Source organism: Leuresthes tenuis, unplaced genomic scaffold (assembly GCF_036924035.1).
Source record: "Leuresthes tenuis unplaced genomic scaffold, fLeuTen1.0.hap1 SCAF_4, whole genome shotgun sequence".
Lineage (NCBI taxonomy): Eukaryota > Metazoa > Chordata > Actinopteri > Atheriniformes > Atherinopsidae > Leuresthes > Leuresthes tenuis.
In genome coordinates this window covers 25,961,525-25,979,048 of record NW_027325358.1, presented here as the reverse complement: position 1 = coordinate 25,979,048, position 17,524 = coordinate 25,961,525, and the positions used below count along the sequence as shown (strand labels likewise).

Genomic DNA, 17,524 nt, shown 5'->3' with positions numbered 1-17,524 from the left:
CTTTCCCCTCACGCTTGTCGAGAACCAGAGGAGAATGAAGGATGGAGGGAGAGATGTAGAAGAAACAAGGGGGATGCTCAAACTCAAACGAAGCTTTCCCCTCTGTGCATTTATGTAGCGTGATCACTCGCACGCTGCTGACAACAGAGCCTAGTCGGTGCCTCTCACCCCTCCCCCACGATGTCTTCCCCCAGCCGACAGTGAGCTGCTACTTGTCAAATATCAGGCAGATTAATGAGATTCAGCGCAGCTGATATGAGCGACAGTTCGGCCTGTGCTTTAACGACACGGTGTTTGGATTTACAGTATATATTTCTATAATGTAGATGGACTGTACGTCTCCATTCAGGGGTCCTATTGTTAGGCCACAGGCCATTGTCATTGAAAGAAGAGACAGAGCTTACCAGTGTATGTTGTCTGACCTTCGATGCCTCATAGTTGTTGTCATAAAAATGTATGCATGAGAAACTGTTTGAGTCGTGCCCGTGATGTTTCCTCACTCCCTAGCAACCGTGTGATTCTAGCAGTTCAAAGTTCAATATACTTTGAGACATGTCACTCACATGAGCAGAAGGCATGTATCCTCAGGGATTTGTTGCCCTCAGGCACTGACCTCGAATAGAGGTGTACTGTGATCCGGTTAAAGCTCCCTGCTCAGAATTTGAGTCAGCTACTGTTAGGGTTAAATAGCGAGAGGGGCTTCTGTGGGCAGCGCCGTCATATTCCTCGCGGGCCGAAGGAAACGGGGCTGAGATGAGCAACCGAGACTTGAAAGAGAATTCAAAACAAGAACCTGGCACGGACAGGCGGGTGAGGAGGGAGGACTAATTAGGAGGGTGGAAGAAGCGGCGTTTGGGAAGGGGTCGCAAAAGGCACATGAGGTCACAAGAGGCACTCGGAGGTGCATTAGGCAACTGTCAGTCTCCATAGCAACGGCCCATTATGGAATGGGTAAGTGGTGAGAAATTTTGCCTGTATTTGGTGTGTGTGTGAAGCAGGGAGTTTCTGTTGTTCTCTTCTAATGCTGACAGATGGGACCGTCTATAAGCACACTCATTTGATCAGTTGAGTGCATAAGCAGGCCAGTGCACATACATTAGACTTCAGTGACTGAGGGATCCTCTTATTTGCCATGTGTATTTAGTTTCATTGTTAATTTACTAGTTTTTTGTGTCTTCATTATTAACTTGATTGACTAAATGATTTGCATTTATAACATTTTTTTTTTTTTTGTCAGTGATGCTTCTCAGTGACAAGTTGTTAACAAGAATGTAGTTTCAATTCTGAGGCTTTCAGATGAAAACTATAGAGCAGCTAAAACGAGAACCTACTTCAACAAAAGGGAAACTGTTTCTTCCACTTTGAAACAAACATGGAGCCCGAATCTGCTTTATTAACAATTTGAGGAAGGAAATGAGAGGTGTGATACAGAAAAGGTCACCGGCTCAGTCTAAACATTTCATGCACTAGTTAAGCCTGTGCATTTGTGCCTTTGCCTTCACATTGTTTTCATGTTCCTTCCATGGCAATCTGAGTGGATCTTTCGCAAACAGGCTCCTTTTCTTTATCTTGTTCTTGAAGGCTAACAGTAAATATTCCCTCACCTAGATGTACAACTGTTTAAAGCCTCTTTAAAAGTCTTTGTTTTACTTTCACTACTTCTTAGCTGTTATTGGATTAAGAAATGCCCCATTGTGTAGGGCACATAAGCCTGTGTGTTGCATCCCCCTCTTCTAGAAACATGGCTGCATAATAAAGTGGGCCTGCAGACAATAGACAGAAGAGATGTGGGAACCTGCACTGCCTAGCACCGGGCTCAGAGAGCCAAACAGTTCCTTACAATAGCACATAACCCCATCTCCTTGCTAATTCTGGATTGTTCTTGGAACTCCAGTTCTGTGATTTACTCATTATTTTCCATTTAGTGTTTCAAAAGAAGGCTGTAATTAAAACTTTTGTGCAAGGTGGCTGAGAAAGCCCCAGCAAGAGAGTTTAATGGAATCTACAGAGCAGCTGAGACAGATGTTTATTTAACTGGGTCTCATTTCCACGTTTAGTTAGATGTGCAAAGGCTGCCAGTGGCACATAAAAGACTAACCTGTCAGAGCACAAGTTACACATTCACTGTTTTTACACGAACAGTCGTGCATCAGTGAAGATGGTGCAGTGATTATTCTCTGTGGTAACCTATGGGTAAGGTTTATGACTCGCAGGTGACAAAGCAGGAACTCTGTTGGTCTGATGTTATTTCTTTACTGAGAATAGTGAAGCCAGAAACCCTGAAGCAGTAAAAGTCTCTGCTCAGACAAACTGAGCTGAAGCATTCATTTACATGTTTGCAGGTTTCTGTGAATGAGCTTCTTTGGTTGTACAATAGGTTCTGAGGTAGTCGTGTTGGGGGGGGGGGTCTTCTAGAACTGTCATCCAGTTGATGTAAAATTCAGTATCGTGCAATTTCAGCGTGCAGATTTCATCCCCTCTTACAGGCATCGACTGGTGCAGAAGATTTTTCACTTTAATGCTGTCATCCAAAAGATTTTCCGCTATTTTTTTTGTAACTCCCTCCTCTTCCGAGGCGCTCACCTTCGTGGATGAAAGACATGTCTCATTAAATGTGTTTGTTTTTGTGGGGTAGAGAGGGATCCGTGTCTCTCACTCGTCCTCTTTTCCTCTCTTGTTACACATCAGGATTTTTTGCCGTCTCATTCCTGACACACATGCTCACACTCTGCTTCCCTCTCTGGAGTGTGTTAATTCTCATTCTCAGCCATGATATTCCTGTTAAATACAGATGACTCCAAAGATGGCTGCACGTTAATCAGCTGAAAAAGGGTTAGAGCTGCAATTTTCTTGGAAAGTAGGATTGCTTTAGCTTTTTTGTGATGATGTTTATGACAGTTTGGCTCTAAATGTATCATGATTATTGTAGGGAATTAATGAAGGGCATCACTGTGCATGTAGAGGATAATAGATGTGGTAATCTTTGTCATTTGCTTATCTACCAGACTGGCAGTAGCATCTGTATTGGTCTTTTTGATCAAATTATCTCAACTCTTAAAACATCGGAGGAGCCCTTTTGTGCATTTGTGTCTGTGTGGATTGCATTGATTTGAAAAGTCAGGCAGGCAACAGAAGCCCTAAAACTAAAACTAGTTTTCCCAGAACATAGATCAACTTACAGTGCTGTAAACTGCATCTCGGTGGCTCCTCGTTGGAAAATACTACTTTGAATCCAGGCCCAGGAACCCAAACTAGAATTAAATTTGTGAGTTGGAGAGGTTACTGGGTTTCTTGAAAATTACTGTTACAACAGTCTGTGGAAGTACGCAGCAGCCAAGAGGAAAGAAAAGAGATGTTCTGGGAAATTGGGCTCCTGTTAGAAACATCGGGTTGAGCTTGGAAGAGAGATGAAAGAAAAGGAAAAGAAAGGATAAAGACAGATTGGATGGAGGGGGAGATTTGGAGTGCAAACAATAAAATGGCAAGGAGACAGAAATAAGACGGGGGAGTAAAAAGAAACAGAAAGATCCGAGATAAATGATAAGGATGTAAGAAGCAGAACAACATAGTAGGCAGAGAACTATGCAAAAAAAAAAGAGCTGAAGCTGTGGGGCTACAGAGCAACCGGCTGATGGAAAGATGGGGGTAAACAGGGAGGACAGGGGGCAAGACGGTGTGTATTCACCTTCCTGCTGTCTTATTGGCAGAGACGGCGTCAGGCGGGCTGAGCTGAATTTAATCAGAGATGTGCGTCACCAGCTGCAGTTCCAAGCTAACATCCAGCCAGATACTGCTGGAGCAGCTCCCCTTTTCTTTTCTCTCTTTGACTAAGGTTTCATCAGTGGAATTGAATTCAAACAAGTCTTTTTGCTTGTGTGGCACATTTTTATGTTTTTGTTTTTTTTTTTCAAACATGTGCACTTTGTGCCCCTGAGGAAGTTTGTGCGTGTGTGACTAAAAGAAAGAAAAGAGTCCAAATAAAGTAGTCTTCCTTGTGTAGAATGATAATGTTTCCTACTTTCTGCTCCCTTCGTTGCTGTGTCTGTGCTTCAGCAGTCTGTTTATGTCCATGTCTGTAGTGAAGCTCACGTCGGGCACAGAAAATACCTCCGTACTCATCATTCATTATAACCTCCGGCGTTAGCAGATGTGCACGTCACTGTGGGGTTCATTGCTAGCACGGCATTATAAGACGTAGTAGTTGAGGCTCGCATAGCAACGCGTTTGAGCGATTGAAGCTTTAGTTCTTTGACCCCCCTTCTCTTCCTCTTCTTGCACTAAACTGCTTTCCCCGTCCCCATCCCACTCCCTTGAGTGGAAGCTGTCACATCTGCTGTGTAGAACAGCCAAATCTATCTTGAGACTGTGGAAAACGACATCATGAACTATTCATCCTGCATTTACACATGCCACAAAAAGCAACTCAAAGCAGCTGTTGGGTCGTTAGCTGTTAGCTGTAAATGAAAGCAGAAAGGAACTCTGAGGTAGAGTGCTGCTGATACTCGCTCATCTGTGCAGTCGGCCGCAGAATCGTGCCAATATACTCCTCGACTCTCTTCATAAAACCGCAAAGTGTGTAAGTCAGACCTTTTCTCTTCTTCTCCTGCCAGTTTGTGCAATTTGGCAGATATTCAAATCCTGCAGATACAAACATCTTTCAGATGACTGACGGGTTGGTCTCTGCAGCCACAGGGTCAGACTAGTGCCAAATCATTTGAGCTCTTATAGACCAAACCAACATAAGAAACCAGCGGCCAGGAAGCAACAGAAGAGCTTTAATGAGGAAGGCAGCAGGTGGCTCTGTATGTTTGTGTGTTCAGGAAAAAATGACCTTTTCACAGTAACGCGTGTCTGGGCTGGTAACATATGTTCAACAACAGGCTGTCTGAAGCAGGTGATTTGAAGTGATAATACACACGTACAGTACTTAGAAAACACCATCAGAGTAGCATACATACAATGCAATACACAGAAATGGTATTTACTCGATAAGCATGTGTTTCCAATCAGAATCACTTGCTCATTCTTTAAGACATTTTCATTTGTCGTGCTTATGTTCCATCAAAGTCTGCGAGAATGTAACTGGTGTCAGTTTTGTGTGCTGCTATCACATGTGATGAGCATACTGCATCTGACAAAACTGGACTGCTGTTCACAGAAACTTCTCTGTTTTAGAGGCGGCGAGAGAAAATGTGTCTGACATTTTATTTCAGGCTTTGTTCAGCGTCAGTACTGCCCGGTCATGTTTAACCTCTGTAATGTAGGAATGTTCCAGTGAGTTTTCCCAGACATTAACACATTGCTGCCTGCATGTGTTTTTCTGTGTGTGAATGCTTGTGTGCCCGTGTATTATATCTGTCCAGTGCCAGAGCCTGCTCCCACTAAGCCCAGTCCCGGTCCATCTCACCACCTCCACCCCGCCAGCCCCTCGCTGCCCCTCTCCTCCTCCTCCTCCTTCTCCTCCTTCTCCTCTTCTTCTTCTGGCAATGGCAAGCGCCCCCCCTGCGGTAGCCAGCTCCCATCTCAGACTCCCCCTCAGCAGCAGTGCCAGTTGTCCTCTGCCAGTGCTCGCTACCCGCCCAGAGAGGTGCCCCCACGCTTCCGTCAGCAGGAGCACAAGCAGCTACTGAAGAGAGGCCAGCCACTGCCTGCAGGAGCCCTCGGCGCTCTCACTCCCTCCTCCTCCTCCTCACCCTCCTCCTCTTCACCCTCATCTTCTTACTCTTCTTCTTCTTCTACGAGTACCAGCAGCACTACCCTTAACTCTGCCACGTCCGCTGCGGGCAAACGCCACTCAGGTTTGTGTCAGTATTGTCAGTTTGTGTACGCGGCCTGTGTGGAGCACGTTTTGTTTTCCATGTGGTGGTTGTCACTTCAGTTGATGTTGGCTGTATTGACAGTAACTTCATGTTTGGACACATACTGTAAACAGACTTTCCATCCTTTCCATCTTTTGTTTTTTCGTCTTGAACTTTGTATTCAACTCCTCTGATGCAAAGCAGCACACATTGACCACAGTGATGACACGGCAAAGAAGAAGTGATCAGTTTGATAGTTCGGCAGCACATCTGCATGTTCTTGTATAGAAAGGGGGTTCAGTTGTTATAGCCTCTGCATGCGCTTGGCCTTGACTCACACTCGGACCTCTTTAGCCAGCGGTAGCTTTTAATGAATCCCTTGTTGTCCCCTACACTGCGCTTGCCTCAGAGAGCTGTTTGCGGAATGGTTTGTTTGTGTTTGCGTTGGCAGTTATTTACGTCAGAATTACAGCTATATTTCTCTGTCCTCGGATGCTCCCATTTTTTCTTCAAAGAGAAAAGTGCCTAAGCACTTGTAATTAGAATTTTCAGCTTTTATGTCCTTTTTTTTTCGTGCCATGTAGAGCATATCGTGCTGTTTTCTTTCATTTTATTTATTTATTCATTCATTTATTTATTGACTGTCTGTGAAGCATTCGCACTTATCTGCATAATGTGCACACATGCAGAAGTGGCAGTGAATCCCATCCTCCCACCATAATGCACCAACTTTGATGATATGCATGCGGGGATACCTCTATCATGCCCCACACAATGTTTTCATGGTGGAGGCTCTGAGCGTGAGCATTGTGAGCGTGAGCATCTGCTTGCATCTTTGTTGGGTTTCTCCTCTCTGGCTCACCCCCCCCAGCTTTTGATCAATACTGTTTTGCCACTCCGTGCTGCATTTGATTACTGTCTGAACATTTGCTGTGAGAACACCAGGCTCTTGGTAAGCAGATCTGCCAGAAAAGCGTTGCAGAGGCACTGGTCTTTGTACGCTCGTTGTTCCTGCGCTCGTGCCTATTCCACCAGTCACAGCATCAAACAAAAACTTAAACTCATGTAACCGCAGTGAATTTCTGTTTTTTGGGATGTTTTGCATGTCTTTCTTTCAAGCTGGTGTAATTCTTTAAGCACTTCTTTATAATTGAGGTTAGCTTAATTGATCCAGCATTTTTTAATTATCGGCTAAAAGCATGAGAAACTTGTAGTTTCTAATAATAAAGATGTAATATGTGTTCTCGGCTGTTATGAGTGCATGGTTTTCTCAGCTGTGGGCCGGGATCTAAATTTGGCTGCCGGCTTAATTCGCAGCATTGGAGCATAATGTCCCAGCCTTTAGTTTTCAGGCTTCAGACGTGTTAAGATGCCCTGGTTGAGTGTATTAACCTGTAATGTCTCGATCCAGCAGTTGTTTTCCTTGTTGGCCTTTACCTCTCGCTCTGGTTTTCTCAGGGGTCTCTCAGTCCAACACTGCCTTTGGCAGATTAGCCATTGGCAGGGTTTCTTCCTCCTTTACACTCTTGTTTTTGTCCAGAGGGCTTCCAGTCCGCAGCCTGTTCTTTCTTGTCTGATCAGCTAATAGCCTCAAGCCAGCTGCCCCGTTGTTGCAGTGATTCTGGCGTACATAAATTAGAGAGAAAACGGCGTAGTTAAATGATGTCGCGCTCATGTTGGGCTCAAATCTCCTGCTCTGTGTATTGTTAACATTATAATTGTTGTATTTGAATGCTATTAAGATTATTTAGGTTGTGCAGGTGCCACTTTGTCTATAGCTCTATGCTTTGAACTTATAATAACTGATTCCCTTTTATGCACAAAGAAGTCATGTTAATTATATATCTTAATCAAAATCTCAGTTTCATGTTAAGTTCACATATTGTGCACACTGCCAGAAAATACAGACATGAAGTTTCCTCTCTTGTCTTTGCTCTGTTTAGATTGATTTTGTTTTTGACCTCTGACGAGGCTCCAAGGGGATGTGGGGATGCGACAGTTCATTGGTGTTCTTGTGGTCATGAAAACAAAAACACATGTATAAAGATGCAGTGGCTGACTGGTCTGACCCAGTTGTGTCCTCTGAAATAGCCGTTTCCCCTCCGGGCCAGCCAGCTCAAAGTTTAAAGGGAAGAGAACACAATGATATGCACACAAAGCGCAGGGATAGCAGCAGTATCGTGCACGTGCCAAAGCGGTTAAAGACATGTCCTTTTGCCTTATTTGATGTAAATGTGTGGAAATTTGGCTGGGGAAAAAGGTTCTTTCTTTTATTTGAAGGCTGAATTTGAAACATTCCCCCATGCTGTCAAACACCAGCTCATTGCAAAAGACTGAAAGGCAACCTCCTCCAAATTCAAGGGCATTTACACACTGCTCTGTCACATAACCTCTGCCCTATTAACAGCATTATTTGTCCCACCAGACAGAGACCCCCTGTCCCCTTTTCATCCGTCTGTTGCACCCACAGTTCCCGTCTCTCCAGCTGACTGGGGACCATTAAGTGGTCTGAAGCAGCCAGCAGCCGTCCAGACAGACTCCCCACCAGCAGGTGCTGGAATGGGGGGTCTTTTAAGACTGTGGGAAGCACAACACAACAGCTGTTTGCTGGTCATCCAGACAGCACATGTAGCCAGAAGGGACTCTGTTGGGTGCAGTTAAAACACTTGGCTCTTTCATTTGGCCCCTTTTGATTTGAAAGTAAATTGTTTGGGATTTTTAAGTTAAAGATGCAATGTGCTTGCTTGTGTTTGACTAAACTAAAGTGTTTTGAAATATAGGATTCTTTTCTTACAACAAAAAAAAAAGCTTTGAAAAGTATATCAGCTCTTTTGTGCCATCGTATGAAAATGCAGGCCCACCTCTTCAAAATACTTCTTACATCAACAGCCCGTGGCTGTTTGTATGTTATAAAAAAATCAAATAGTCTAAAGACTACTTGGCTCTAATGAAGCCGGGGACGTATAGATTGCCCCTTGTGCTCAAGCTGCGACACACTCATGCCCACACAACTGAGAGAACTCCCCAGTGGCTTCATTAATGCAGCCTCTGTCAGGGAAACCAGGGTAGTCATGATGGTGTCCCTCTCCTATTTTCTCTCATCTCTCAGCAGAGGTAAACAGACATGAATGATGAGCTTTTCAGCCCCCGTGGGACCATTCCTTCAGTCGCTCTTTTTCCTCTCTGCTTCCGGGAAAAACAAGTGCACGCCGTCCTTGATGTGAGTGGGCGTAAAGCGCTCCTCAAAGAGAAATGGAGAGGGCACAAACGATTAATAAACATCTCCTCTTGATTTGGTTCTGGTTTCATGTCGTCCGACAATTTGCACGAGTCTGTGGCCCGCTGTCTAAATGTGGAAATCAGTTTGTTGCCACACTGAGTGTCTGCTCTTTTATTCCCTCTTCTTTTCCCTCGACCCTGCATATACCAGCCCCTCCCCCCAGACTCTCCTCCATCTTTCTCCCCGCCACCCTCACCCTCTCACGTTCTGTCACCCAGCCTTTCATTTCATTCAGAGGGGAGGGGAGGCATTTAATTCTTGGCAGAATGCCATGTCTATGATGGCAGCAAGTCCTCCATAAGAAGTTTGTCTTTTGCTCATTTCTCCTTCAACTCTGAAATGCATCACACAGCTTCACGGTATAGACGCTGTTACTTTGTTCCCGTTATTACAAGCACCGATGGTTCACTCATCACTAGGAAAATCTTTGTTAGTGTTGAGCTGTAGTCTGCTGGCTTTACAGTTCTGCGCATGTCTATGCCGTGAGCAAGCTTGTGTTGACTTGCACGTAATGCACACAAAAGGTAGTCCTGCTCTCTGTTGGAAGCATGAGAAGCCATAGAGAGCCCCTTTGTTTTTTATTTTCCACCGCTTTCATTCAGAAGGCATAATCAGAGACTGCCCTACTAATTGCAACCTGAATGAACGCAGAAGCGCCTTACTCACACATGATTGCAAATGGTGGATGAAAATAATTGTCCCCTTGTCTTTGTTTTTCATGTTCAGCTTGCTGTAATGCTCCTCCCTCAAATCAGTGATTTGCCACGAATTAGCGAGGCCGTTTTTTTTTTTTTTTTCCGAATTCCTGCGAAGGCGTTCGAACGACACGTATAGTTTAATTTGAAAGAGACTGTTTTGGGTCTTTTCAGAGGTGTATATACAGAAGCATCAAAACCAACAGCCCTGTGATAAATGCTCGATTCGCGGAGCTCATAGTGTTCCAGTTTCTGTCGTGGCAGATGCCCATATTTGCTATTTCCAGAGCACACACTTAAAAAGAAAATCCTGTTATGCATTTCACAGCCACGAACACCCTAGTCTCCTGGTGGCTGCAGTGCATTGCCCTTGTTGCTCTGTGTTAGAACGCTGCAGATGCATGAAGAGGATGTGTGCTCTTGCCCATAATTGCATGGACCTGGAAAAGTGCTCTGAGAATGAAGTTGTTGCACCTCTCCTCGGGTATTTTTCCATTCACCCTTTCCCAGACCGAATGTACCGCTGGCAACACCGTGTCCTTATGCTTCTAGTTTCCTCTTTTTTTTTTTTTTTTTATTATGGGGCTTTGGGTGTTAGATTTATATTGTATCCGATACGGGGGATTAAAAGAGTGATGGCTTGTCATCTTTCCTTTTTTTTTTTTTTTGCATGTTTCAGAAAACAAACTGTGCAAATGAGTAAGGAAGATGTGTGTGTGGTGGTTGTAACGTCAAAAACCAGAGTCCAGCCCTGATAAACTGGCTCTCTGCTCAGAAAACTGTCATGGAGTAACAGCAGTTGCCTTGAATAAAAGTCGTGTTTTCTCTCTCTCGATCTTTAGAAAACAAACGTGGACAAGCTGCTGAGAGTTTGCTGTGGAAAATTAAAACAAAACATGCCGTTTTGGGTTTTGTTTATTTTTCTTCTTTGCTGTGTATTTGGGTAGCAAGCGGCACGCACCAGTGAGTTTAAATGAAATGGTGCCAAATCAGCCTTTTTTTAAATCACACTTTACTCATCCAGCTTTCAGTATTGCAAGCAGCGATATTTGACACCTTAACACTTTTGATTTAAATCTATTTTTATAACTTGGAGACATTTCAAGGCATGGTGTTCTTTCAATGGCAACAACCACATCCTGTATAGGAAAACACAAAAGAGGAATTGATTGAGGGACATTAAAATAATATCGCCAACCTTCACTAGACATTTACTTCTCACTGCATGAATAAAGAAAGATATTAATGCATACCATCATTCAGTATGTAATGATAAACAATGCTGGAGGTTCAGTTCAAGGTTGATTGAATATGTCTTTAAGTTTGGGCTGTTTCCACCAGACCTCATTTTTTTGCCTGCTTGTCATGTATGAAGGCTTTGCCCTGCAGGTAACTGCAGAATGTTTCTACCGCAGTCTTTATTAGATTTGTTGTGCAAACTAAGATTTGGCCCACTCCTTTGACTAAACTGTCAGAGGACATAAAGCTTGTGAAAAGTCTAATTAAAGGCTTTTTATTGAACGCTCTCGTCTGACTTGTCTTCAGATTTTAACAGCTTCCAAGGGTGCTCGACTAGAAAAGCAAAGGTACTGCAGATGTAGGTCTCTTTTGTTGTGATGTTTCCATATATTTTCTGTTTTCGCCTGATTGCAAACTTACTGCAGACTAGTGTGTATGCGTGTGTGCCATCAGTCTGATGACCCCATGAGATAATGATGCCTGGGGAGTTGAGATAAGTGTGTTGAGGAGCAATTTTTATTCACAGCCACTCTGTGGCATGTTACACAGTATCTTGTGGCACCATTAATGTTTGTGCCCACACACCTCAAACAAATGGACTTTTCTCTCATCTGTGTGGATTACTTTGACCTCAGGGTCTCTATCTCAGGGTCAAACATTTCTAGCTGTATCAGAATAACTGCAGAAATCTGCTATCAGCAGAGTAATAGAAGGTAATGCAGCTGAATTAGTAAACCAAGCAAATATTTTACCAACTGCGTTGTCTTTACAATTGAAAGCTGGCGAAAGACATCAAAGATGGCCAGTAATGTTTAACTGTCTTTTATAATTGTGATTTCTTACATGAATACTGACGGCATATTGTGCATTTGCATTTTAATAGGAATTTGATGCAAGTTACAAAAATCTCACTGTAATGTTATAGCTTATCTACGGTGGATATGCTAAAACTCATCATGGTTTTTACTTTTGGAACCAAGTCTTTTGCTGTTTCGGAAATCAACTCGGATAGATACCCAGTGTCCATGTAAACGTGTTTATGATGCACATTTATCGTCTTGTCGTCCTACATAATAACTGAGAGAAGTTCTCCTTTTATATGCTTTTTTGCCTGTGTGCTGGAGATATTCACGACAGTCATTTTTATTGGTTTTCTACCAGTTGACTGAGGCTGGCCCAGTGGTTGGAGTGTTTGCATGCTGGATCAATATTCTCCCTGCACTCCCCTAGTTGCATTAATAAGATCATTGATTAGCTGCCTCCCAATGATTGATTACCCTTTTTCAGCATCGACTCAGTCTATTGTTAGTTCCCCATCTGATTGGAGGCTTTTGTGCCCAATGAACTTGCTTGCGTGCGATACAATGCCGATCAGAGTTGCTGGAAAGGTTCTCATTTGGTTTAGTCTCTCTGGATTTGTGATTCTTAGTAGTCCATAAGTCCTTGATCAAAATGAGCATTTGGTCCTTAGCTCCAGTGTTGTTTGTACATATGAAGAATAAGTCTATTGTCTAAAAACACTTACTTATTTAAGAAGGTATGTTCCAACTTTTAGCCTGTACTTTATATGAGAGGAGAAAAAATCCAGTGGTTTATGTATATGCAGGTAGTGAGAAGCCAGCAGAGAGACGCAATTATTGGTTTTAGTGCAGTGCAGTTGGAGGAGGAGTCAGCCCAGCAGAGCATGAGGAGTGATGGATGAGAAGCCGTCCTTGTTTCATTCCAATAAATGAGCGGCGTTCCACTTGGGCTTCCCTTCACAGTCCCAGCCAGCAAAGCCACGATGGAGACAGATGGGCCTCTCACTGCTGGGTTGTTGGAGGAGAGCAGAGGGGAGAGAGGGAGAAATTAAGGGGTGAGGAGAGAGGTGGGAGATGAAGGGGAGAAGAGATATGGGCAGAGTGAGAAATAGGGGTGTGGTATAATACCAGATAAGGGCATCCTGAGAAAGAAGTAAGGACCAAAAAAGGGGTGAGGAAACAACTTGGAAACAGAAGTGGAAGTAAAAAAAAAAAAAAAAAAAAAAAAAAAAAAAAAAAGAAGAAGTGAGGATGAAGAGAGTAGGAAAGGGGGATGGATTAAGGACAGAAAGTTGAGTCTAACCGTTTCTGCACCAGGACTAGGATATATGGATATGTCATAGCTGATCTGACATGGAACATGCTCGGCTATGCATTCTGATTGTGTTGGATTGTGAAACATACAGGTGTGACGATCTCATCCCGTTAAGGCTGATAGCCAGCATTAACCAACCAAGAACATAAAATTGGTTCAGGAAACTTATTGGACCCTGACTGTGGACTTAGTGTTATAACATGAAGTCCCTCAGTCAAACCTAATGTATTTCTTTCTTTCTCTTTCCCGTCGCTCATATCCCACTCTGTAATTTTTATCTTATTTTTTTTTATCCTTTGTCTTCTTATGTTATGTATTATCTTCTTTATTTCTTACATTTCTGCGTCTTATGTAAATTATACGCTCTTATTTCTGTGTGACTGACTCATCTTCAGCTATCTCTTTGATTATATTCCCCTGCTACCTGTTGTCTCACCCTTCTCTCTCTTATTTTTCTTTTCAGACATATCTATCCAGAGTGGCCCTGGTGCCCACTATGACACCTCTCATTGGGGAGCCTCTGTACACTTTGACAGTTCCTCCAGTGCCGACAGCTGGGACAAAGTGATCATTGACGGAAGTGATACAGAAAATTGGCCATCCATCAGCCGTAGTATTGACTACAGCCACCCTGCCATACCAGAATGCCCCTTGGGCTCGTCTGGCTCTGACCTAGACAACAGTGCTGTCACTACTACTAGTAGAAGTGGTTTTCTGAGTATGGCCACAGGTGCCGCAGGCCAGCAGGCCCACTACAACTCTCTCAAAACAAACAATAACATGATGACAGGACCTGTATCAACCAACGCATTTGCGGGCAATAGAGGCTGGGGATCAGATGTGAAATTAGAAGCAATGAATGGGGGCAGAGTTGGAGCTCCTAACAATTGGGGATCACCCAATTTTAACTTGAACCTCAATCCCAACGCCAACCCATCAGCTTGGCCTGTTCTGGGTCATGAAAGTGGTGGAGGTGGAGTTATTGGTTCCAATGGAGTGTCCAACTCTCCATCCCTCCCACCAGGCATAAATGGCAATGGAAATGTGGGAAATGGGAATGCAGATAATGGTGGGGGAGGATGGGTCAGCATGATAAGTGGTAATGAAAATGATCAACAGCACCCCTCAAAGAAAGCTAACTTATCCTTCAATATGGAACCAACTAACCTTAACACTGACGGACCAAATTACACTAAACAACAGAAACAAGCTCAGGAGCCTATGAGCCCTATCCATGGCTTAACTGGCTGGGGAGGCCAGTCTCCTACTGAATCATCCCAGCTCAATGGTGACACAACAGGCAGCTCTGTGTGGGGTAGTGGAGAAATCAAGACGACTGGGTCTCCGAAGGACTCAGGCTGGGACTCGACTCCTTCTGGAGGCCCTTCTGCCTGGGGTCGCCAAGGCAGTGGTGGTGGAAGTAGTGGAAGTTGTGGCTGGGGTGACTGGGGAAAATCCTCTGGCAGTGGGGATGTATCTAAAGGCTGGGACTCAGTAGATGCTGGTAGTTCTGGCTCAGGCCAAGAGCAGCACATTAGCTCATGGGGTAAGCATTCTGGGACAGCCCCAGCTAGTGAGGATAGTGGGGACAGCAGTGAAGGTCGATCCTCTCAAAGAGACAGATCCTCCAGCATGGAATTTACCCCTGTGCTACCCCGGCAGGACCTAGACCCCAGAGTGCTGAATAACTCAGGTTGGGGACAGACCCCCATCCGACAGCACACTGTCTGGGAGATGGAAGAAGCCAATTCTGATGATGTAAAGAGCAATGGCAGCTCTGACAGGATAGGAGACTCTAGCTCTAATGGTGGACCCTCCTCAGCCAATGGAAGTGCTATCAACCCTAACATTGGGCCCTCTCAGAGGCCTGGTTCTGGGGGAAAAAGTGAAAGTGAGGGATCATCATCCTTTGGCTGGGGAGCTCCTCCACCTCAGCCAATTCAGACTGGATCAGGATGGGGAGACGCCCCACCGTCACACAATAAAGCCCCGAATGGCAAAGGGAGTGGCTGGGGAGACCCTTTACCTTCCAATGGTTCTAAAAGTGGGGGAACACCATCCTGGGGATCTGATGATAAGTCACCAAGCTGGGACGATGCCCCGAAGAAAAACCAGCCAGCAAGCTGGGGAGATGGCCCCAAAAGCTCCCATGGTTGGGGCAGTAGTAATGGGGCCTCCAATGGCTCCACCACAGGGGAGTGGGAGCCAGATGTGAAGAACAATGGATCTTCTAGCAACATGTGGGAAGGAGAAAGAGGTAATGGCGGTAGTGGAGGAACTGGCGGATGGAAAGAAAGCCCCAGAGGAGGAGTGAGAGGAGGAGGAGGAGGAGGAGGAGGAGGAGGAGGAGGGGGATGGGGCAAACCCGCTCCTGCCGTGAGTAACAGCAATTGGGGGGAGACCTCATGTACCAGTGGCCCAGCGCAGGGAGGCTGGGGCTCTTCTAAGCCCCAAGAAAGCAGCAGTAGCACTGGTAGTGGAGGATGTGTCAGCATTGGTTCCTGGGGTGGTCCTGGCTCCGTGAAGCAGAGCAGCTCAGGCAGGGGAAATGTAAGCAAACAAGACCAAGGCATGGAACCCACTGGCTGGGAGGAGCCCTCTCCTCCTTCCATCCGCAGGAAGATGGAGATTGATGATGGAACATCGACCTGGGGTGATCCTAACACCTACAAGAAGACTGTCAACATGTGGGATCGTAACAATCCCAATAATAACCCAGGCAACAGCGGCCCACCTCCTAGCAAGAACGGTGGAATAATTATGCCCAACAATAACAACAATCACCACCACCCTCACCACATGCACCACCATCCTCATCACGGCCAGCTCCCAACTCACCTGCAGCACCAAGGAAACAACAATGGATCACCCAACAATGCTGCCTCGCATCCAAGTGCGGGCCCCCAGGGCAGACCCCCTCTCGCCAACCCAGGTTTTTGAAATCTATTAAAAATATATATCTCTGTTATAATGTATTACATTAGCTTGAACTGGCATTTAACATTTCCACAGTTTAAAAGAGTGTTTCATCTTTGTATAAAGGCAACAATGTTTATTGACTTACAACGCAACAAAATTGCAGGAACCTTGGAAACAACAGATTTTTTTCCTTAGAAAAATTCTCTTAGTGGTTTTTTAGCAGATGGCATCAGAGGAATTTAGTTTCTTACCATGATACCTAATTAAAATCATGAATAGTAGTCTTAAGTTAGTGCTGCGGCCAGTTCGAATAAATCCACAAAGACAAAGGCCATGTATATAGACACAACAGAGCTTGAATACCTAACTCTGCCACTCCTTATAATTGTGAATGAGACCACCTCCCCCTGCTGCTTACCATTTATACTGCACCTACAATTGAGCCTAATGACCACCTTAAGATACTTGCTGGCTGAACAGAAATACTTAATCAGCCAACTCAGCTGAGATAATTATGGCTCTGGCCTATCTCCAGTTGCTGCTTTCATTTGTCCTATTCTCCCTCTCATTATTCATAAAAACGCCACCCGACAGCCAGAATAGTGTGGTCAAGAAAATTGCTGCTATCGGGAAGAGGCTGGTATGAGAGGCGATTGGCAGCTCAAGACTACTGTTATCCATTGTTCCAATAAAGCATTTCTAAGGTCTGCACAGACTGAGAAGAAAGAGAGGATGCATTTTAATAATCTTGTAATGTAGTGACTACCATTGTGTCATAATATGCTGTCATTTGCTGGCAACTCAAAGTGTATTTTGTCAATGTCTTATATGTATTTTGTTCTGCCAGGTTGGGGGGAACTTCCCAATGTTCAGCCCATGTCAGAGCCTGCTTGGGGAGAGCCAGCAGCTCCAACATCAACAGTAGACAATGGTACCTCTGCTTGGGGCAAGCCTACAGGTGGTGTAGAGGGATGGGGGGACGGTGGCCATGATCCCCCTGGACCTTATGTCAGGGCCAGTGGACCCACAGGTTCTGCACCTTGCAAGCCAGGTAACATCTAAGAATGATTTATATTTGTGAATGCAATAGTTACTGATCACACTCACAAATCCCAATCTTAGAAACGAGGAGATCGTGAAAATTACTTTGGATTTTGGTGATAGTCTGTACTGTTGTGGTTATTACTGGAGATTGGGTGGGATGTGGAACATGACAATGTGGAAGCTTTTCAACCTCAGCCTTTGAGCAGATTTTGTAATCTTAGCCAGTGGAAGCTTGTAAAATACTTATTGATGGTAGATTGCAGTATGTTTGCACAACACACTTCAGTTAGGGAATAAAAACAGGATATTTCTTCAGACCTGCACCATTTGTGCCAGCTGTGAAGGTGTTTGTTAGTGCTATCTGAGGGGAATATAGTTGGGATTAAAGCAATTCCACGAATCAGTAGATCTTGGTTAGTTGTGGTGTAGGGTTG

At 44.6% G+C, this 17,524-nt stretch overlaps 1 protein-coding gene across 3 annotated transcripts in view; it reads left to right on the top strand.

Moving 5' to 3' along the window:
• tnrc6c2 (trinucleotide repeat containing adaptor 6C2) overlaps positions 1 to 17,524 on the top strand; it is a 47,274-nt gene that overhangs the window by 15,427 nt on the left and 14,323 nt on the right. For 2 of the 3 annotated variants that reach the window (XM_072383452.1, XM_072383451.1), the window contains exons 4-6: positions 5,364 to 5,798; positions 13,591 to 16,059; positions 16,894 to 17,097. In XM_072383452.1, coding sequence (XP_072239553.1) covers positions 5,364 to 5,798; positions 13,591 to 16,059; positions 16,894 to 17,097 — 3,108 coding nt within the window. The remainder of the gene's footprint in view (positions 1 to 5,363; positions 5,799 to 13,590; positions 16,060 to 16,893; positions 17,098 to 17,524) is intronic. The other variant, XM_072383453.1, reaches the window with a different exon arrangement.